The 17,054-nt window shown below is 36.0% G+C and overlaps 1 protein-coding gene, 1 long non-coding RNA gene and 1 pseudogene across 2 annotated transcripts; 2 read left to right on the plus strand and 1 right to left on the minus strand.

Annotated features, from left to right (window-relative positions):
- Nucleotides 1-4,350: 4,350 nt before the first annotated feature.
- Nucleotides 4,351-6,606, plus strand: LOC127865214 (uncharacterized). The gene is made up of 2 exons (XM_052405216.1): nucleotides 4,351-4,438; nucleotides 5,816-6,606. The coding sequence occupies exon 2, from the start codon at nucleotides 5,860-5,862 to the stop codon at nucleotides 6,604-6,606; it is 747 nt and encodes a 248-aa protein (XP_052261176.1). The 5' UTR covers nucleotides 4,351-4,438; nucleotides 5,816-5,859.
- Nucleotides 6,607-12,549: 5,943 nt separating this feature from the next.
- Nucleotides 12,550-14,124, plus strand: LOC127864322 (uncharacterized). The gene is made up of 2 exons (XR_008041774.1): nucleotides 12,550-12,743; nucleotides 12,900-14,124. It is a non-coding gene; the product is annotated as an uncharacterized LOC127864322 (long non-coding RNA).
- Nucleotides 14,125-14,743: 619 nt separating this feature from the next.
- On the minus strand, nucleotides 14,744-16,731 carry LOC127865219 (putative nuclease HARBI1; annotated as a pseudogene).
- Between the last annotated feature and the right edge of the window lie 323 nt (nucleotides 16,732-17,054).

Raw genomic sequence — 17,054 nt, forward strand, 5'->3', positions numbered from 1 at the left:
TGCCAGTTCATTTTGTCCATAATATTCACATCACTCATCTTGTCTAGCACTCCAATGGTCAGACTGGACATTGGTCGAATAATCATTAAAATCATTTTATAATCATGCTTGTAGATGAATTTCTGCAAGATTAACATTCCAGTATCTGTGGTTTTACCATTTAATTTACACTAATTTCAATGTCGAAAAGATCGCATTCTGATACTGCAAACTTTTATAGCAATTTTCAAGCCTTTCTTTCTCCTATTGCAAACTTTTGTAATACTTTTAACGATCGATATGGTTTTTTTCCATTTATTTAAATAAATGGGCATGTCATACGAATGCAGGCACCAGTACAAACATCGTTTTGTCAGCCATATTTCGACAAAGCATTTTTCGACAAAAGCCCCATATAACAGAAAACGCAAGTTCATTTTTTTTAACTTAGAATACAATCGACGTGATCAACATACTGCAGAAACATGTGGATATTAGAAATAGGCACATAATACAAGCCTTAGATTTTTAAATGGCTTTTATTCAAGAAGGGAAGAAGAACTCTTTAGAAATTACGCACTACGGAGAGATACTCGATGTTTTAGTTGAATGTAACCTAAGATGGCGCCGTTTGACAACGCATTTAGTCAACGAACTTGACAAATAGATTTAAGTAAGGAATATAAAACTCATAATGCAATGACAAAGGTGAATATGTGTTTATTACATCTATTTATATGAATTAGCTATATATTTACGATGGTCTGATTCATACAATTACTATTTCTCAAACAAATGAATCGTAAACTTTACATTTTGTCAAGACAGATGAATGAGTTGCTCCCGGTTCGGTGACCTTGTGTAGAAATGGACCTAATATCGATGATTTTGTTTACATTAAGCAATGCGTTGAAGGCCATGAAAGTGTCCGCCATTGCATAATCTTAGAGGCAACTCATTTTTCAAAATTAGGTTATAGCTTTTTTAATCACAAGTTTAAAATAAACACACTCAAATTTAGAAAGAGTGTGCAAAGGTATAGATGAGTGTACATACTGTTTATCATCCAATTTTTAGATGGTCGCTTTAAAGTGCTTGATGTGAATTTCAGGTCGATACGGCCTAGGTATGATTAACCCAATACCCGCTTGCGTATCCGCGCAAGAAAGAGTTGTATAATTTATGCAAGAGGTTTGAGTTCTCCAATTATGTGTATTCACGAATGGAAACATTATATTAATATCGTGTTACATTCAATATTTTCGAACGGTGTTTTATAGAAAAGAATCAATAAACAATGATCGTATTGTACATGTCGCGGAGGAGATTGTTTATGAATTATTAAAATAGTCCACTTTCTGCTGCGTGTGCGTGACGTAGTATTTTCGCTCAGCTCATTCATAAATCTGAGGCTGGCGATAAACAAAGGGGAGTCCGTGTGAGAATAACGCAATAGTATAAGGTTACGCTTGTTTATATTCACAGGTCTCAATTAATAATAGTTCAACAATTATTACAGGGATACGATAGACAACATAAAAAAAATGTTTCATTATCGCTGAAACTGTTAAAAACATTTAAATATAACAATAATATTCTCTAAAAAATGTAGTCTTGCTGTTTTGAAATAAGGTTTGAAATTTTGTTTTCTAAATAACTTAATTCAAAACAAAAGTTTAATTATAGTGTTTTTTACTTGTTAGTCGCATATTTACCGCAGTATAATGTGTGTTATAATTGGCAAACCATACATTAGTAAAATTCAATCTGCCTTCGCACATAGAAGGAATGGGTCAATTAGGTGCTGCGTTTCCTTTGCTTACTTCAGTTAGAGGTCAATTATTTACGTAATAGCAATCACAAGGCTCCGGCTACAAAGGAATTGCGGAGCGTTCTTACATAATAAAAGTCGTAGTCGCATGGTATTTGCGTTTAGAGTCCTATTTGGTCACGTGGTTCTTTTTCGCGGGTGTTTTGGCATTCATGATATGAGGCTATTAATAGATGCGCCTGTCGATAAACAAAGGAAAGTTTACGGGTTATAACAACGCAATAGGTTACGCTCTCGCATACAACTCAATGACGTAGTACAGGTCGTAAATTGAGAGATTCGGGAAAAAGTTGACGCTTATTTATATTCTCAATTTATAAAATGTTGAACATAAGTTCAACAATAACTTCAGCGATACGATAGACACAAAAAAAGTTTCATAATTGCTTAACCCGAATATAACAAACAATTTATAATAATAATACGAATGCAATAGTAGAAGCAGGGGGTTTTTTTAGAAAGAGGGGAAGACGCTGGACGCTGGGTAAAATGGGAAAATCAAGCGCGAAAGAGACATATTTGGGGAAAAAATAAAAACTGTTCATTTCAATGTCTATAACTCACCTACAGACTTCAGGTTTTTTTTTAAGAAAAAGAGGCATGTCTCTGGCCTTTTTGTTTTTAAGCACATGAACAAGTATGATATTAAAGTCAAAGTCCTAAATAAAGTTGCAGGTGTAGATCTAATAATGGGAAATGTTTTCAACTGGGGCCGGGGAACGATGTCAATATTATGATTTCAATTTCATGATGAATGGGTTGACGATCTAGATCAGCTACAGTATTGGAAGGGAAAGGTGCGGCAGCTGCCGATTGTCTACTTTCACTTTCACAATAATCCGACAGTATTAATCGATGTTGATTACATGTACCTCCGAATCCTGCTGGGTTTCAACGGTTTTTGATGATTCATTCTTAAAAAATGCGTCAACGCAATTAATATTTTTCGAGTCCGAACGTTTTATTTTGTTCGTGTATGAACGCCAATTGTGAGACTTTTTTTTTGTTTTAACGTTTATATCTTGGCTTTCACATAACCCGGATGAAAATTCGACTGGTTTCCGGTAATTAATTGACGAAACACCCTTCTCGCGCAAGACCGGAATCCAGTAAAATAGTCACATGATTAATACGATTAGTTGCCCGGTTTCCATGACGTTATTTAAGAGCTATATATAGAATCACTGGGATTCCCAGATTTGAGTGTTCGTCGGGAGAGTGAGAGAGAGAGAGCGAGATATTTGTACATGGTTTAAATTGGATACGTGTCGACTTCCCAAAAGAAAAAAAAACATTTCTTTGAGGGTAAAATATTATATTTTGATGAAAAATTATATTTTTGGAGGGGAAATGGTATTTTTAGGGGAAAAATTCTGGTAGGGGAAGACGCCGAATATCGGCGTCACTTTCTTAGTAAAAAAAAACCCTGGCGGGGGATATTGGGGGATATCAATTCAACGAATTTGCTTGTTTATTTAATGTTGCTTTTGACACTGACCTACTTTTGGTTGAGACTAATGCAGAGTCCAATTTCTTGTTTATCCTTTTACTACTTCGATATGCATCGCTATTCCCTTAACAAGTTAAATTTAAATAAAGACATATCTTACTAGATGCAACTTTAAATGCTTCATTTTCAACCCTAAGATACTGATTAGCAGCAAACCTGAATTGAAATTGAAACAGTAATTGTTCTGGAAAGAATATATAACACAGGCAAGTGTTATATGGTCTACACAAATGTCTATAGTAAATGGCAATATTTAACCTCCCCATCATATATGTACATTATATAATGTATTACAACTATTTTTCGTTTATGACAAAAATAATATGATCATAGCTTTCACGTACATAGTCCTGATGATGATGATGATGAAGATAAGAAGATAATGATGATGATGTAGATGATGATGATGATGATGATGATGATGATGATGATGATGATGATGATGATGATGATGATGATGATGATGAAAATGATGATGATGAAGATGAAGGTGATGTTGATTAGGATGATGAGGAGGAGGATGAGAAGGATGATGATAATGATGATGATGGTGGTGGTGGTGATGATGATGGTGATGATGATGATGTTGTTGATGTTGATGATAAGAAAGAGGAATAGGATGAGGATACGATGCTGTCCGGTAATCTTGCGCAGTAAAGGGTCAATTGGTTTAAAAACATGTTCTTGTATTAATTGACAATATAATACCTTATTTTATTATGAAAATAAGAATTTCATGTGCTTATTAACACAAAAATATGTCATTAATTCAGTGAGGAACTGTCCGATTTGATTTCAAAACAAACATGACTCACCTCATTTTCGAACTGTCAGTGTGTCCGGTAATCTTGCGCACTTGGTGTAATGACCTCATTTAGGCTACATTGTAGACATATGGGGTGCGCTCGTAACTGTGTTCTGGATGTGATTCACAGCTGTTCCTTGTTACGAACGCTTAAGTACAATGTTCCGGACATGTAAAATCTGTGCCCGCGAAATAGGAAGAAAAGTCGGAACAAAGATGGCGTCACCATGTGCTTCGAAGATATTATACAAGTGCAATTGCGGTGGTTTTTTTTACACATTAGAGTCTGCCCGTGACCACCAGTGTCAGAAAGGTATGCTCATATTTGAATAAACGATATATTATATTGCCGTATATTTTGAGACCTTTAACGTTGTGTTATTTATATTATTATGATTATAAACTGTCGACAATTTCTGTGTCCTCAAACAGTTTCGATCCGTTCCATACAATTAGTAGGGTGGATTTGTTTTCGTTTCCATTTCATTAGTTTTAGATCTACAGATATGTACCAAATGATTTTTTGGTTAAAAGAAAAGAAATCCAAGTCACAAATATTTAGTGATTCGACGACGTAGACATATTTATAAGTATTAATTCTGATTATCAAACAATAGAAAATTTTATAGCAACACTGGACACAAAGTGCCAGAAGAGCTTTTGTCATGGCGTGATGTCGATTTAAGTCTTCTAGTCAGTAAAAAGTGAATGGTTAAACTTTAACTACACGAGCCAGTAGAGCAATAAGGCTCTCATGGGCCTATTGTTCTAGTATTATCAGTGCCCCAGATAATTATTTAGGAAATAGGGGTTTCATCCATTGATTTTGAACAATAGGGCGATTTCATTCTTGAAATAGGATAAAATGAATTATAAAAATGCATACCGTAATATCATTACTACTTTACATCTGTTGAAACTGCACACGTGTAATTATTGGTTACAACTGTAAACTTTCTCAATGAACTTAAATAAATTGATGTTTCATAAAAATTTTAATCATTGAAACATTCCATAATATAAATTTTAAACTTAAAAAAAAAACTGATGTTAACTGACATCTTTTTAACTGTCAAACATTTAAACAAAATCGATAACAGGAATGTTTGGGCACTTATTGGCTCTTGTTTTCTTTTGGTTCTAACAAGTTTGTGATTGACTGGTATTTTGGTGCAACAATCACGGATGTCTTCGACCTCTTTAAAACATTTTTATTTCGCATTGTAATATAAATTGGAAGTACAGATGCTTTACAACTTCATGTACAATGAGCGATGGATTAAGTAAGATTGAAAACGGATGTTTGTTGTTGTAAAAATTTGGTCAGACGCTTTATTTAACAATAAAATTGAGTTAAGCAGGGTGTTTGAATATCTTTGACTGTTTTCCTGTTATGTCATCCTGGTGCTTGCTGAATGAAAGCGTCGCCGTGTTACGATAATAAATTACAAAGAGAAAATACCGTAAATGAGCAAAGCATTTTCGATCGAAGCTATTGTATCGTACGCATCAAATTTGACGAGTTTGCGTAAAGTTCAATTTGGTTGAGTTTTCAATACGCATGAAATTGTATTTCTTAAAACATTTTAATAGGGTGAAAGACTCAGATACGCAGCTTATCTGGGGCACTGTATTGTCTTTATTTTTCGCACAACTATAATTGTCATTGCTATTTTCTCTCTCTCTTCAGGGAAGTTTGTCCAAGAGATTGAACATACAAGCAGTTCAAAGACCATGTTCCAATGTGAAGACTGTGAATGTTTCTTCACAGATATGGATGTTTTCAAAACCCATGCGTGTGTCACAAACCAGAAAAGTCCAGCACAAAGTGTGTTTTCTGAAGAAGGTAATGACACTAACAATAACCAGGTGTGGAACAAGGCCCAAACGCAACTACTGATTAGGTCCTATCAGTTGCTTGAGGCAAAAGTTTCACAGGGCAAACTTAGGAAAAAAAGTATGTGGGAAAAGATATCGGAAGAAATGAGAGAAAAGGGTTACAATTTTTCAGCTGAACAAGTCAGTGGAAGGTGGAAGACCCTAATAAGGGCCTACAAAAACATTAAAGCACACAATGCTAAATCAGGTAGTAGTCTTAAGACCTACCAGTTTGAAAATGAATTGGACGAGATATTTGCAAAAGATCCGGTCATGACGCCTGTAAAAACAATGTCATCTGCCAGTCAAGTCGAAGAAAGTAGTGAAGATGACCAGATGGAACTTACAAAAAAAAGGTCAAGTAGTGAAAAAGACAGCGACAAAAATAAACCTCCAGCGAAAAAGTCTAAGTCTAAAGTCTCAGGTAGTCAGCAAATGGTGCAGATGTTACAGAGCTTTACAGTCGACCAAGCTCAGAGAGAAAGAGAGGAGGCAGAGAGGACAGAGAGGAGGCATGAAGAGCGGATGCAGCTCATGAGGGGTTTAGTAGATGCGATAAAGCAATCAGCGCCCCAAGCTCCAACAAAGAACAGGAATAATTAAACACTTAGTGTAATTGAAAATGTTTTTTAAACAATTTCAAGAATAGGCATAAATGAATTAGGTTTTACTTTCAGATAGTGTAATAAGGGCTTTAAAACTAAACTGATCAAGAATATGACAAAATTTATATTTCATTTGAGTGTTGTGAATCAAATAGAATTACTTGCATGTTTTTTCATAATGAATAAATACCCTCACAAAGCATTGATTTGCTTTAAATGCGATAAGCATTAATTTTCAATTTTGACAAGAACTAGACATGTAAATTTCTGTATATACAGTAATAGTGATAGATTATGTATCATAAAATCATATATGTATCTAAAGTATATTAATTTAATGTATCAAGCTAATATTATAAGAAAAACCTTGAATGTGATACCTGAAAATTGTTTTTTATCATACGCCTTGCTCTTCTTTCAAGCTTGTGTTTCTTTCTTTCAGATTGTGTGATATGTATGGACAAAGCCAGGGATGTTGTCTTGGTTCCATGTGGACACATGGTGTGTTGTTGCAGCTGTGCCAGAAAGTTGGACAAACAGTGCCCTTTGTGTAGAAAAACATTTAATCAAACTGTTAAGGTTTTTAAAAATTGATTATCCAAGCTTTTTGAGTGCCCACATGGTTTTGTCACAGTTTTCCTATTATTAACCCTTTACCACTTAGGTAGGTATTTTGATGCTTTTGTAGTCCCCTAGAAAGTTAAATTTAAGTAACGACCTTTCTTACTAGATTCAAATTTGTATGCTTCATTTCCAACCCATAGATACTGATGAGCAGCAAACTGCATAAAACCTGAACAGTCTGCGAGTTACTTGCAGGCTGTTCTGGTTTTATGCTGTTCACACAGCATTTTCACTTCGCTTCTGAGTGAAAAGGGTTAATATAGTAGTTAAGTTTTGGAGAAACGCTTTATGAAAATATGTTTCCTAAATCAACAATACAATCCTTATGCTTTCATAAAATAGGACAAGTTTTGAGTTATATTTCTGATTTTCTACCAACAATAACAATACGAATTTAAAAACATGGCAGTTGATACAAAATTTTACACAACTTGTATGGGTAATTAAGCAAACCATTTCTGTCATTTTTCTGACAGGCATCATAGGAATGTATACCAATAATAGTGTTTGAATGTCTAAATATTTTGGAACTGTTTGTCTTGTGTTTATTCTTCAAAATGACATTTTTGAAAGATTTCTGTACAGTTTTAATCTGATTTTATTTATTTTCATTATTTACTTTCCACCAGTAGTGGATGCGACAAGTGTGATATGTAGTTTGTCTTTTGTCAAGTGCTTTATTTTTGCACACCTGAGCAATTAACATTTACTTATTCAAAGACTATTTTTCAGTTTGTAGCTTTATGACAGTTTTCAAAGTATTTGACTTTAAGCCATAATAGTTCAACCGATGTATGTTTTGATTTCTTCATAAACTATATCGAATGTCACAAAAATCTTATATATGCTATTGAAAACTCTTATTTTACAACTTTCTTTACAATTTTACAGGGCATTTTTCCATCCTTTATCAAAGTTACATCTTAGAATACAGTCCACTCTCGTTATCTCGACATCGGATATCTCGATATTCTCGATATGTCGAAGTAAGCTCAATGTCCCATTTTTTTGCCTTCTTTGTCTATATAAATAAACATCGCTTATCTCGATTTCCGTTATGTCGAATAATTCGATATGTCGATATAAAATTGTGTCCCCAGTCCCGATTTTACATGTATTTACTGTGGTTTATCTCGAAGTGCGAATAACTGCCTCAGAGTCGGCAAAAGGTGAGAAAAATTGTCTTTGATACTTCACCTCCCGCTTCGCCCGGCTGCTCCCCATACTGTGCGGTAGGAAATTGATCCGTTAATTGCATCACTGATCACACATGTATAATGTCGTTAGCGATTAACACTTGAGTAAGGCCTGTCACTTTAACTGTCACTTTTTAACATCAATATTAACTGCAATTAATACACAGTAAGCCGAAAGGCCGAAAGACTATTTGTTTTTACAAACAACATTCCAAATGCATTGAGTTATATTTTTGCGTATATAAACCGTTGCAAATTTACAGAATGTTGTTCTCCAAAACTCATTATCATGGCTAACTTGAAAGAATATTTCAAACTACAAAATGTACATGTACAGTTCAGTATTCCGGAACGTGATTTACGCATGTTCAGATGGAAAACCCTCGTCTTGATTGGACGTCAATTGCATCATTATTTTAATTAGAAACATTACCGGATGTTTACTCGACAGTTTAGAACAATTATAACCGCATGTGTTCATGCAATTTTGTAATACTTAATCAATTAAATAGCAAAATTAATCTTACCTCGTAAAAACGCGTATATATCAGGTAGAGAGTATTATGCCACACGGTGACGGCTTTAGTTAGACCACTTACAGTACAGCTAACGCGGCACAAACATAATCCGCGGCTACGCCACGGCCAGATTATTAGTACGCGGCGGCCGAAACGTACGTTCACGCGGCGTATCGCCGTGGCACTCGGCATCAATCCGCGCAACGACGCAAAGTCTGTGTTAACCTCGCGTACTTTCGCGGAGTAAATCCGCCGCATACGTACGCGGCGGATCGAGTGAAAAGATATCCACCTACATGTACATACATGTATGTGTAGCGTAGAATTAATTACGCGCAACTGTTAATGTTTCGTTCGATTATCATTATTAAATTTGTAATCCGAAACACACTTCCGAATTTTAATGCTAACGCGACCTTTGACAAATTCTAGCGTCAAATAAACAGTGCTAAAATATCCTTTGTTTCATAAAAAGCGCGCGAAAATTATGCAGACATGTAGAACGTCGTTTGGAAAGTTTGGGTGTATTTTGTGTTGTATAAATACATGAACATCACGTCAGGCGTAAATCGCGTGTTCAGTGGAAAAAAAACGCCCCGATTAGACGTTATTTCATTATCTCTATAAATAGTAACAAATGCCAAAATGTATTTGATACTTCAGGAAATATCGAGAATGTTTGTGTATCGTAAATATTTACCAGCATTTGATTTGCAACTGGAATATAAGGGATTATCGGGTAATTAGTAGCGATATTAACTGTATAATATGAACAAATTAAAACCTGTTTATATACGCATATTCAAACAATAGTTATAATAAGCTGATAATTAACAAAACAACAAATACGTCGTCACCGTCTTGATTATTGATGTGGTTTCAAACTGCTAATTTTCTCAGCTTAGATTTAATAGCAAAATCAACATGCAATTACTTTATAAATCCACCATATGCTGGAGCCTTGACCACTTATATGTGCGAAAACATAATTACGTGACCTTGTTTATGTGTGAAATACATACACTACGGGGGGAAACAAACTTAATTGGCCAGACACATTAACTATGCTTACATGTATATGCTAATACAATCCCCGCACAATAAATTTATTATGATTTTAATTATTAATATAATTGTTCTTTCAAAATTTGTTAACTTAATGTAACTAATAATTTTAAAAAGATTTTTTATTTCATGATGCGCATCGACTCGGCATCATGTCGCGGATAGCGGCATGCCTCGGCGGACAGATGCGAAGTTTCGCGGCGAAATGCGACTTGCCGCCGCATACTGACGCGGCTTCAACGACTGACGCGGCATCGACTCGTTTTGCCTTGCCGCCGCGGATCGCGAAATACGTTTGTTCCGCTTTGGCTGTACTGTAGCAGGTATTTAGATGCTAAAAACAAGGTAAATTTTCGTCTCATTTTTTCTTTGAAAACGCCGAATCGGATATCTCGAACTCTCGTTATCTCGATATTTTTTCTTGTTCCCGCCGACTTCGAGATAACGAGAGTGGACTGTATTTCAATAGTTTGTGTATTGATTTTTTCTAGCAATTTTTATAGGGATATTGTTTCCAAATTCTACTTTTGCATACTAGTATTTTGAATTTCAAATAAACTTTTATGGCTTTTAAGAATGATCATTTCTAGTGTTAAAATCAGGATGATAACCTTTCTAATGTGTTGTTTATTATAATTGTTTTTCTATTTTTATGCCCCCCCTTCAAAGAAGAGGGCATATATTGTTTTGCGTATGTCTGTCGGTCAGTCTGTCCACCAAATAGTTTCTGGGTGATAACTCAAAAACGCTTATGCCTGGGATCCGGAAAGTTTATAAGTTCATTTATCATGTCTGACAGATGACCCCTAATGATTTTCCGGTCAAAGGTCAAGGTCACAGTGACTCCAAACAATAACATGGTTTCTGGATGATAACTAACGCATAAGCCTGGGATCTGAAAAGTTCATAGGGACATTGGTGATGGCTTACAGATGACCCTATTAATTTTCTTCATCTAGGTCAAAGGTCAAGGTCACAGTGACTAGAAACAGTAGAATGGTTTCTGGATATTTCATAACATATTCACATACAATGGCCGACACTACAACTGACAGCCTGTTTGGGGGCATGTGTGCCTACAAACAGCCCTTGTTATTTTATTTATTTGAATAATTGTTGCTCTAGGCAGGGAATTAATTCATTTTCATACCCAAATGTCTGTTATTCAGCAGACAGTTTTTTATGTTTGGGTTTCAGTTGGAATATTGATCTCTTATTATTAGTGCAATTGTTGTGTTAATGATTATGTTAAGTGCAATAAAAAATTGCAAATTGTAGGTCTTGATTTTTCTTGTCAAATTTAATATTAGACGCATTCGTTGAAAAACATTGTTTTGAACACTTTAATTAGTACAAAGTGGTTAAAACGCAACAAGCATTGATATTTTGTTTACAGTATTTTAATCTCAATTAATATATTTTACAGGAATTTGTCTTTAGTTCTATTATATGAAGCACATTTGTTTGTAAATGCAATACAAGTTAAATACACAATCATTTGGATCAGTACCAGCATTTATCTTGAAACACAGACATCATGAAACTTGTCAGACATGTCTGACAAAAAAAATTGTCCATAGTAAACATGAAGCACCACATCAGCAATAAAGACTGGCAAAAATGCAGAACAATACAAATGAAATAAGTAGAATGAATGGCAAAACTTCAAAAACATAATTGAAATTTTCTTACATTGCTTTTAAAGATGCCCTCACACGATGAGTAAAGCAACCAAAATAAAAAACAAATTTGGCTGAACTAAAAATATTGCTAGGAATGAGTATGATCAAAGTATGTAAGACTACAGTCAAACCTGAATTCAGCGGTCAGTCAAGGGAAATGGCCAAAGTGACCGTTGTCCACAGGTGACCGTTGAATTCGGATCACAATTTTAAGATGGTTTGTCAGTTGGTAGTAGTGCTTCCTCGTTACTCCACCCAGTCGTTTGCATACAGTGTTAAACAGATGCTCATTTCCGTTAACTAAGCATAATAACAGAATTTACTTACATTGAATAATACATAATACTATCTTATAGATTGATTTAATTTCATATTGTTATTAAACTAAAGCAATGAATTTATCAACGCTAGTATAATTGTTTACTCATGCATCTCGATTATTCAGTAAATAAAACTTGCGACGTGCCGTTGACGTCACGTCCGTACAAGTCTAAAAAGCGGATTTGCTTTCATAAACCGATAGTACGGTGATATTGTACCGTTCTAATTCAAAGAAAAGACGCAAAAAGTTTGTTAACATTAATTCGTATGCAAACATCACACAAAAAGCATTTTAATTCAACAACCTCATACAAAATACAACGCTTCAAACTCACATTTGAATTCGATTCATACTTCTCCATAATTTCTCGCTTACGCTTAAGCACACTCTATACTTGCGTACGTCCAACACAGAGCTCACTTGCTATTACATGCGAACTTTTTCCAGATGCAAATAGTTTCAAACACTTGACTCGCTCCTCTAATGTGAGGAACTTAAGTTTACCACTTATTGTTATTCCGTGATTGCTTTTTATACGCCCGTATAAAATACAGGAAGTATTATGTGAAACCCCTTGGCGGGCGGCGGGCGGCGGGCGGAAGGCATCACTTTGTCCGGACTCTAATTCAAATTGTATTCATCCGATCTTCACCAAACTTGGTCAGCAGTTGCATCTAGTTGATATCTAGGCCAAGTTCGAATATGGGTCATGCCGGGTCAAAAACTAGGTCATAGGGTCAATAAGTGCATTTTCAAAGGGGCCACTTTGTCCGGACTCTATTTCAAATTGTATTCATCCGATCTTCACCAAACTTGGTCAGCAGTTGCATCTAGTTGATATATAGGCCAAGTTAGAATATGGGTCATGCCGGGTCAAAAACTAGGTCATAGGGTCAATTAGTGCATTTTCAACGGCGCCACTTTGTCCGGACTCTAATTCAAATTGTATTCATCCGATCTTCACCAAACTTGGTCAGCAGTTGCATCTAGTTGATATCTAGGCCAAGTTCGAATATGGGTCATGCCGGGTCAAAAACTAGGTCATAGGGTCAATAAGTGCATTTTCAAAGGGGCCACTTTGTCCGGACTCTATTTCAAATTGTATTCATCCGATCTTCACCAAACTTGGTCAGCAGTTGCATCTAGTTGATATATAGGCCAAGTTCGAATATGGGTCATGCCGGGTCAAAAACTAGGTCATAGGGTCAATTAGTGCATTTTCAACGGCGCCACTTTGTCCGGACTCTAATTCAAATTGTATTCATCTGATCTTCACCAAACTTGGTCAGCAGTTGCATCTAGTTGATATCTAGGCCAAGTTCGAATATGGGTCATGCCGGGTCAAAAACTAGGTCATAGGGTCAATAAGTGCATTTTCAAAGGGGCCACTTTGTCCGGACTCTATTTCAAATTGTATTCATCCGATCTTCACCAAACTTGGTCAGCAGTTGCATCTAGTTGATATATAGGCCAAGTTCGAATATGGGTCATGCCGGGTCAAAAACTAGGTCATAGGGTCAATTAGTGCATTTTCAACGGCGCCACTTTGTCCGGACTCTAATTCAAATTGTATTCATCCGATCTTCACCAAACTTGGTCAGTAGTTGCATCTAGTTGATATCTAGGTCAAGTCCGAATATGGGTCATGCTGGGTTAAAAACTAGGTCACTGGGTCACTTAGTGCATTTCAAGGATTTAGCATGGTGTCCGCTCTCTAATTGAAGTATTTTTCATCCGATCTTCACCGAATTCGGTCAGAAGTTGTGTCTAAATGATATCTAGGTCAAGAACAAATATGTGTCTTGGCGGGTCAAAAAATAGGTCACAAGGTCACTTAATGAATTTCAAGCGTTTAGCATGGTGTCCGCTCTCTACTTGAAGTAGTTTTCATCTGATCTTCACTGAATTTGGTCAGAAGTTGAGTCTAAATGATATCTAGGTCAAGAACAAATATGGGTCTTGCTGGGTCAAAAACTAGGTCACTTAATGCATTTCAAGCATTTAGCATGGTGTCCGCTCTCTAATTGAAGTAGTTTTCATCCTGTCTTTACCAAATTTGGTCAGAAGTTGTGTCTAATTGATATCTAGGTCAAGTTCAAATATGTGCTGCTTAATTTTCAAAAATATATCATTTTGCCACTCAAATGGTAAAGCTATCAAGTTGTCCAAAACCTTCAAACGGGCGTATCTTGTGACAGTTTGGCACTCTTGTTAAAGTGTTGTGAACGCCAGAAAGCTCTTTTAAAGAATGATCCGAAAATGTTATTTTAAAACCGATACTCAATGTACTAATAAGCGGTCATTTAATTAACGATTATTACTTTAAACGTGTAAAAAACTCTGACATATTTTCTGTTGAAGAAACCCCCACAATTATCCCCGGAAAACAAACCTTCTCAACACCTTATTATTTGTTTACTCGCAGCGGGCCGCTTTTATAATATCAAAGGCAATTACCGCTATCAAACGCTTTAACCGCAAAATAGACGGACAAATGATGTGCAGTGTTATTAATTTTCGTGACTCGAGACGACAGACGCGTGACCGTTAATTTCAGTTCAAACATGAATTTCGGAGTTGAATATAGTGACCGTTGGCCGTTATGGACAGGTGGCCGTTAAATTCAGGTGTAATATAGAGTGTTTTTCGTCGGGGGGATTCCAGACTGACCGTTGTCTGCAGGTGACCGGTAAATTCAGGTGGCCGTTAGGTCAGTTTCGACTGTATTGATGATAAGTGAAACTATTATCCTCATAAAAGAGAAATGTGTCTTTTTTCCCATATCAATAAGTTCAGCAATGCATAATTTATTTCTTTATACAAAAATACTTTTGTTTTCATTAGTGTTGTCACTTTAATGTTAGTATTCAGAATAACTACACTGTTGAGTTTACAAGTAATTACAACAAATTTCGGGCAATAACATTTCTCTTATCGGTTCCGTCTCTATTCTGGTCATAATGAACATTTGCATTTTCAACATGGCCTTCTAAGTCCTGTTCAATGTTCTCCTCTAGTACATCATACTCTAAAATGCAGAAATTGTGCAACACACAACATGCCACTATGATATTCACTGCCGTAGAAATAGATGCAGTGTCAAGATAGTGAAGTCTCCTAAAACGACCTTTCAATAATGCGAAAGCCCTTTCAATAACAACTCTGTTACTTGAATGGTAGGTGTTGTATTTGTTTTGCTCGGGGGTAAGGTGTCCATTGTCACGATATGGTGTCAACAGCCACTTTCGCAAAGGATACCCTCCATCACAAGAATGTGATAATTTCTACCACATTTATCTGGACAACTTTCCCATAAATCTGATAACTGGAGTACTCTTGAATCATGCACACTTCCGGGATATCCAGTAAAAACAAGACTAAACATGTTGTGTCTACACACACACTGAAGTTGTAATGAATGATAGTGTTTTCTGTTGACATAGCTCTGGGGATGGTCTCGCGGTGCTTTTATCTGTATGTGCGTCCCATCAATCGCACCCACTATTCCAGGAAATCCATTACGCCTTTGAAATAACTGTTCTTCAGTTTGCAATTCCTGGGCATTGGGCCACCTTAATTTTTATTATGTTCTGTCTCTTTCCTATTAAGGCGGAAATAATTTTGTCCCTACACACTACATCTGTAGATTCAGACACTCCAAATCGATCAGCTATTTTTCTCTGAGGATCAGTTCCACCGACATACCACAATGTAATAAGTAACTGTTTCTGGATGCTGATTGGGTCTCTTCTACCATGACCCAATGGCTGTAGTTCTGGTAAGAGTCTCCAAGTGCTCCAGAAGGAAGGAAAATGTTGTTCGACTCATCCTAAAAATTCTTCTGAAGTCCTCATCGGTTTAGGCAGGTACGACTTCTTCCACATAGCCCCTCACTCAAGACTTTTTTTCACCTACCCTGAAAAAAAAGTTATTTTATTAAATTTATTTTAAATTTATAAATATTGACCACATGGTTCCTCTGTAATATCACCAATGTTTCTTTGTAATTTGTGTAATGATTCGCAATGAAAATGATGTTAATGTAAATGATTTAATTGGATACAAAAATAAGACTGCACTGATGTTAAGTTTGTGGCAACCTGACCCAGTGTCACTGTGTGAGCAATAACCTGCAAGTTAATGCTCCATCAGTGATTAAGCTACCAAAAAACCTCTGTAGAGGTATTCTCCCACTAACTATTTTCCCTTTTTATTATAAAATTAGTGTAATATCAGGACGTTCTTATCAATGGCTAGCTTAGTGACCTATATGCACCTTTCTGTTACAAGAAAATCTGAACAAACAGATATTTCAATAACATGCTAAAAAATAACTTGGTACCCCTTTAAGACATAAAAGAGGACAAAACAGGCTAATAAGAACCATTCGGGATATGGGATGATATCATTATCCAGGATTTTTTGCGGACATTCACCAACGGCCTACTTTGCTATTAGTGGAATGTTTCTTTGAGCAAGTTTGACTACTATACGTTATTGCATTATCCTACACATAAGTTTTAGCTAGACTAAACATATCACGAACATATACAATATTGCCTGAGTTCCTATTAACGTTGCAGCAAGAAATGTCGTATTGGTGGCACGCTTTCTGCTACGCTTCCGGGAAACCATTTCATCGTCTATATCTTCGTCTATAAGGTCCTGCAAGGCAAGACTGATAAAGCTGGCAATATTATTATCACTTTCGGCCATCTTGAATTAATAACTTCCTGTTCCGCTGTGTTCGAAAAGGCTGTGCCTTAGAACACAGTGAAATCTCTTCAGAACATCCGTTACGAATGCGCCCCAATTGTTAAAGATGTAAGCAACGATCTTCAAAAGGAGGTTAGATTTATAACCTTTTGCGGGAAATCGTCTACCAATCTAACACGCAAATAAACAGTTTCCAGATGAAAAGGTAACATTCTCTTACTTTTCTAATTGATAAAACTACTAGTGGGTTGCTTCGGTACACAAATACGCGTTCAATTGACTGACGGCTTCGTATACGCTCAATTTATGTTTGAGGTTATTTT

Source organism: Dreissena polymorpha, chromosome 1 (assembly GCF_020536995.1).
Source record: "Dreissena polymorpha isolate Duluth1 chromosome 1, UMN_Dpol_1.0, whole genome shotgun sequence".
NCBI lineage: Eukaryota > Metazoa > Mollusca > Bivalvia > Myida > Dreissenidae > Dreissena > Dreissena polymorpha.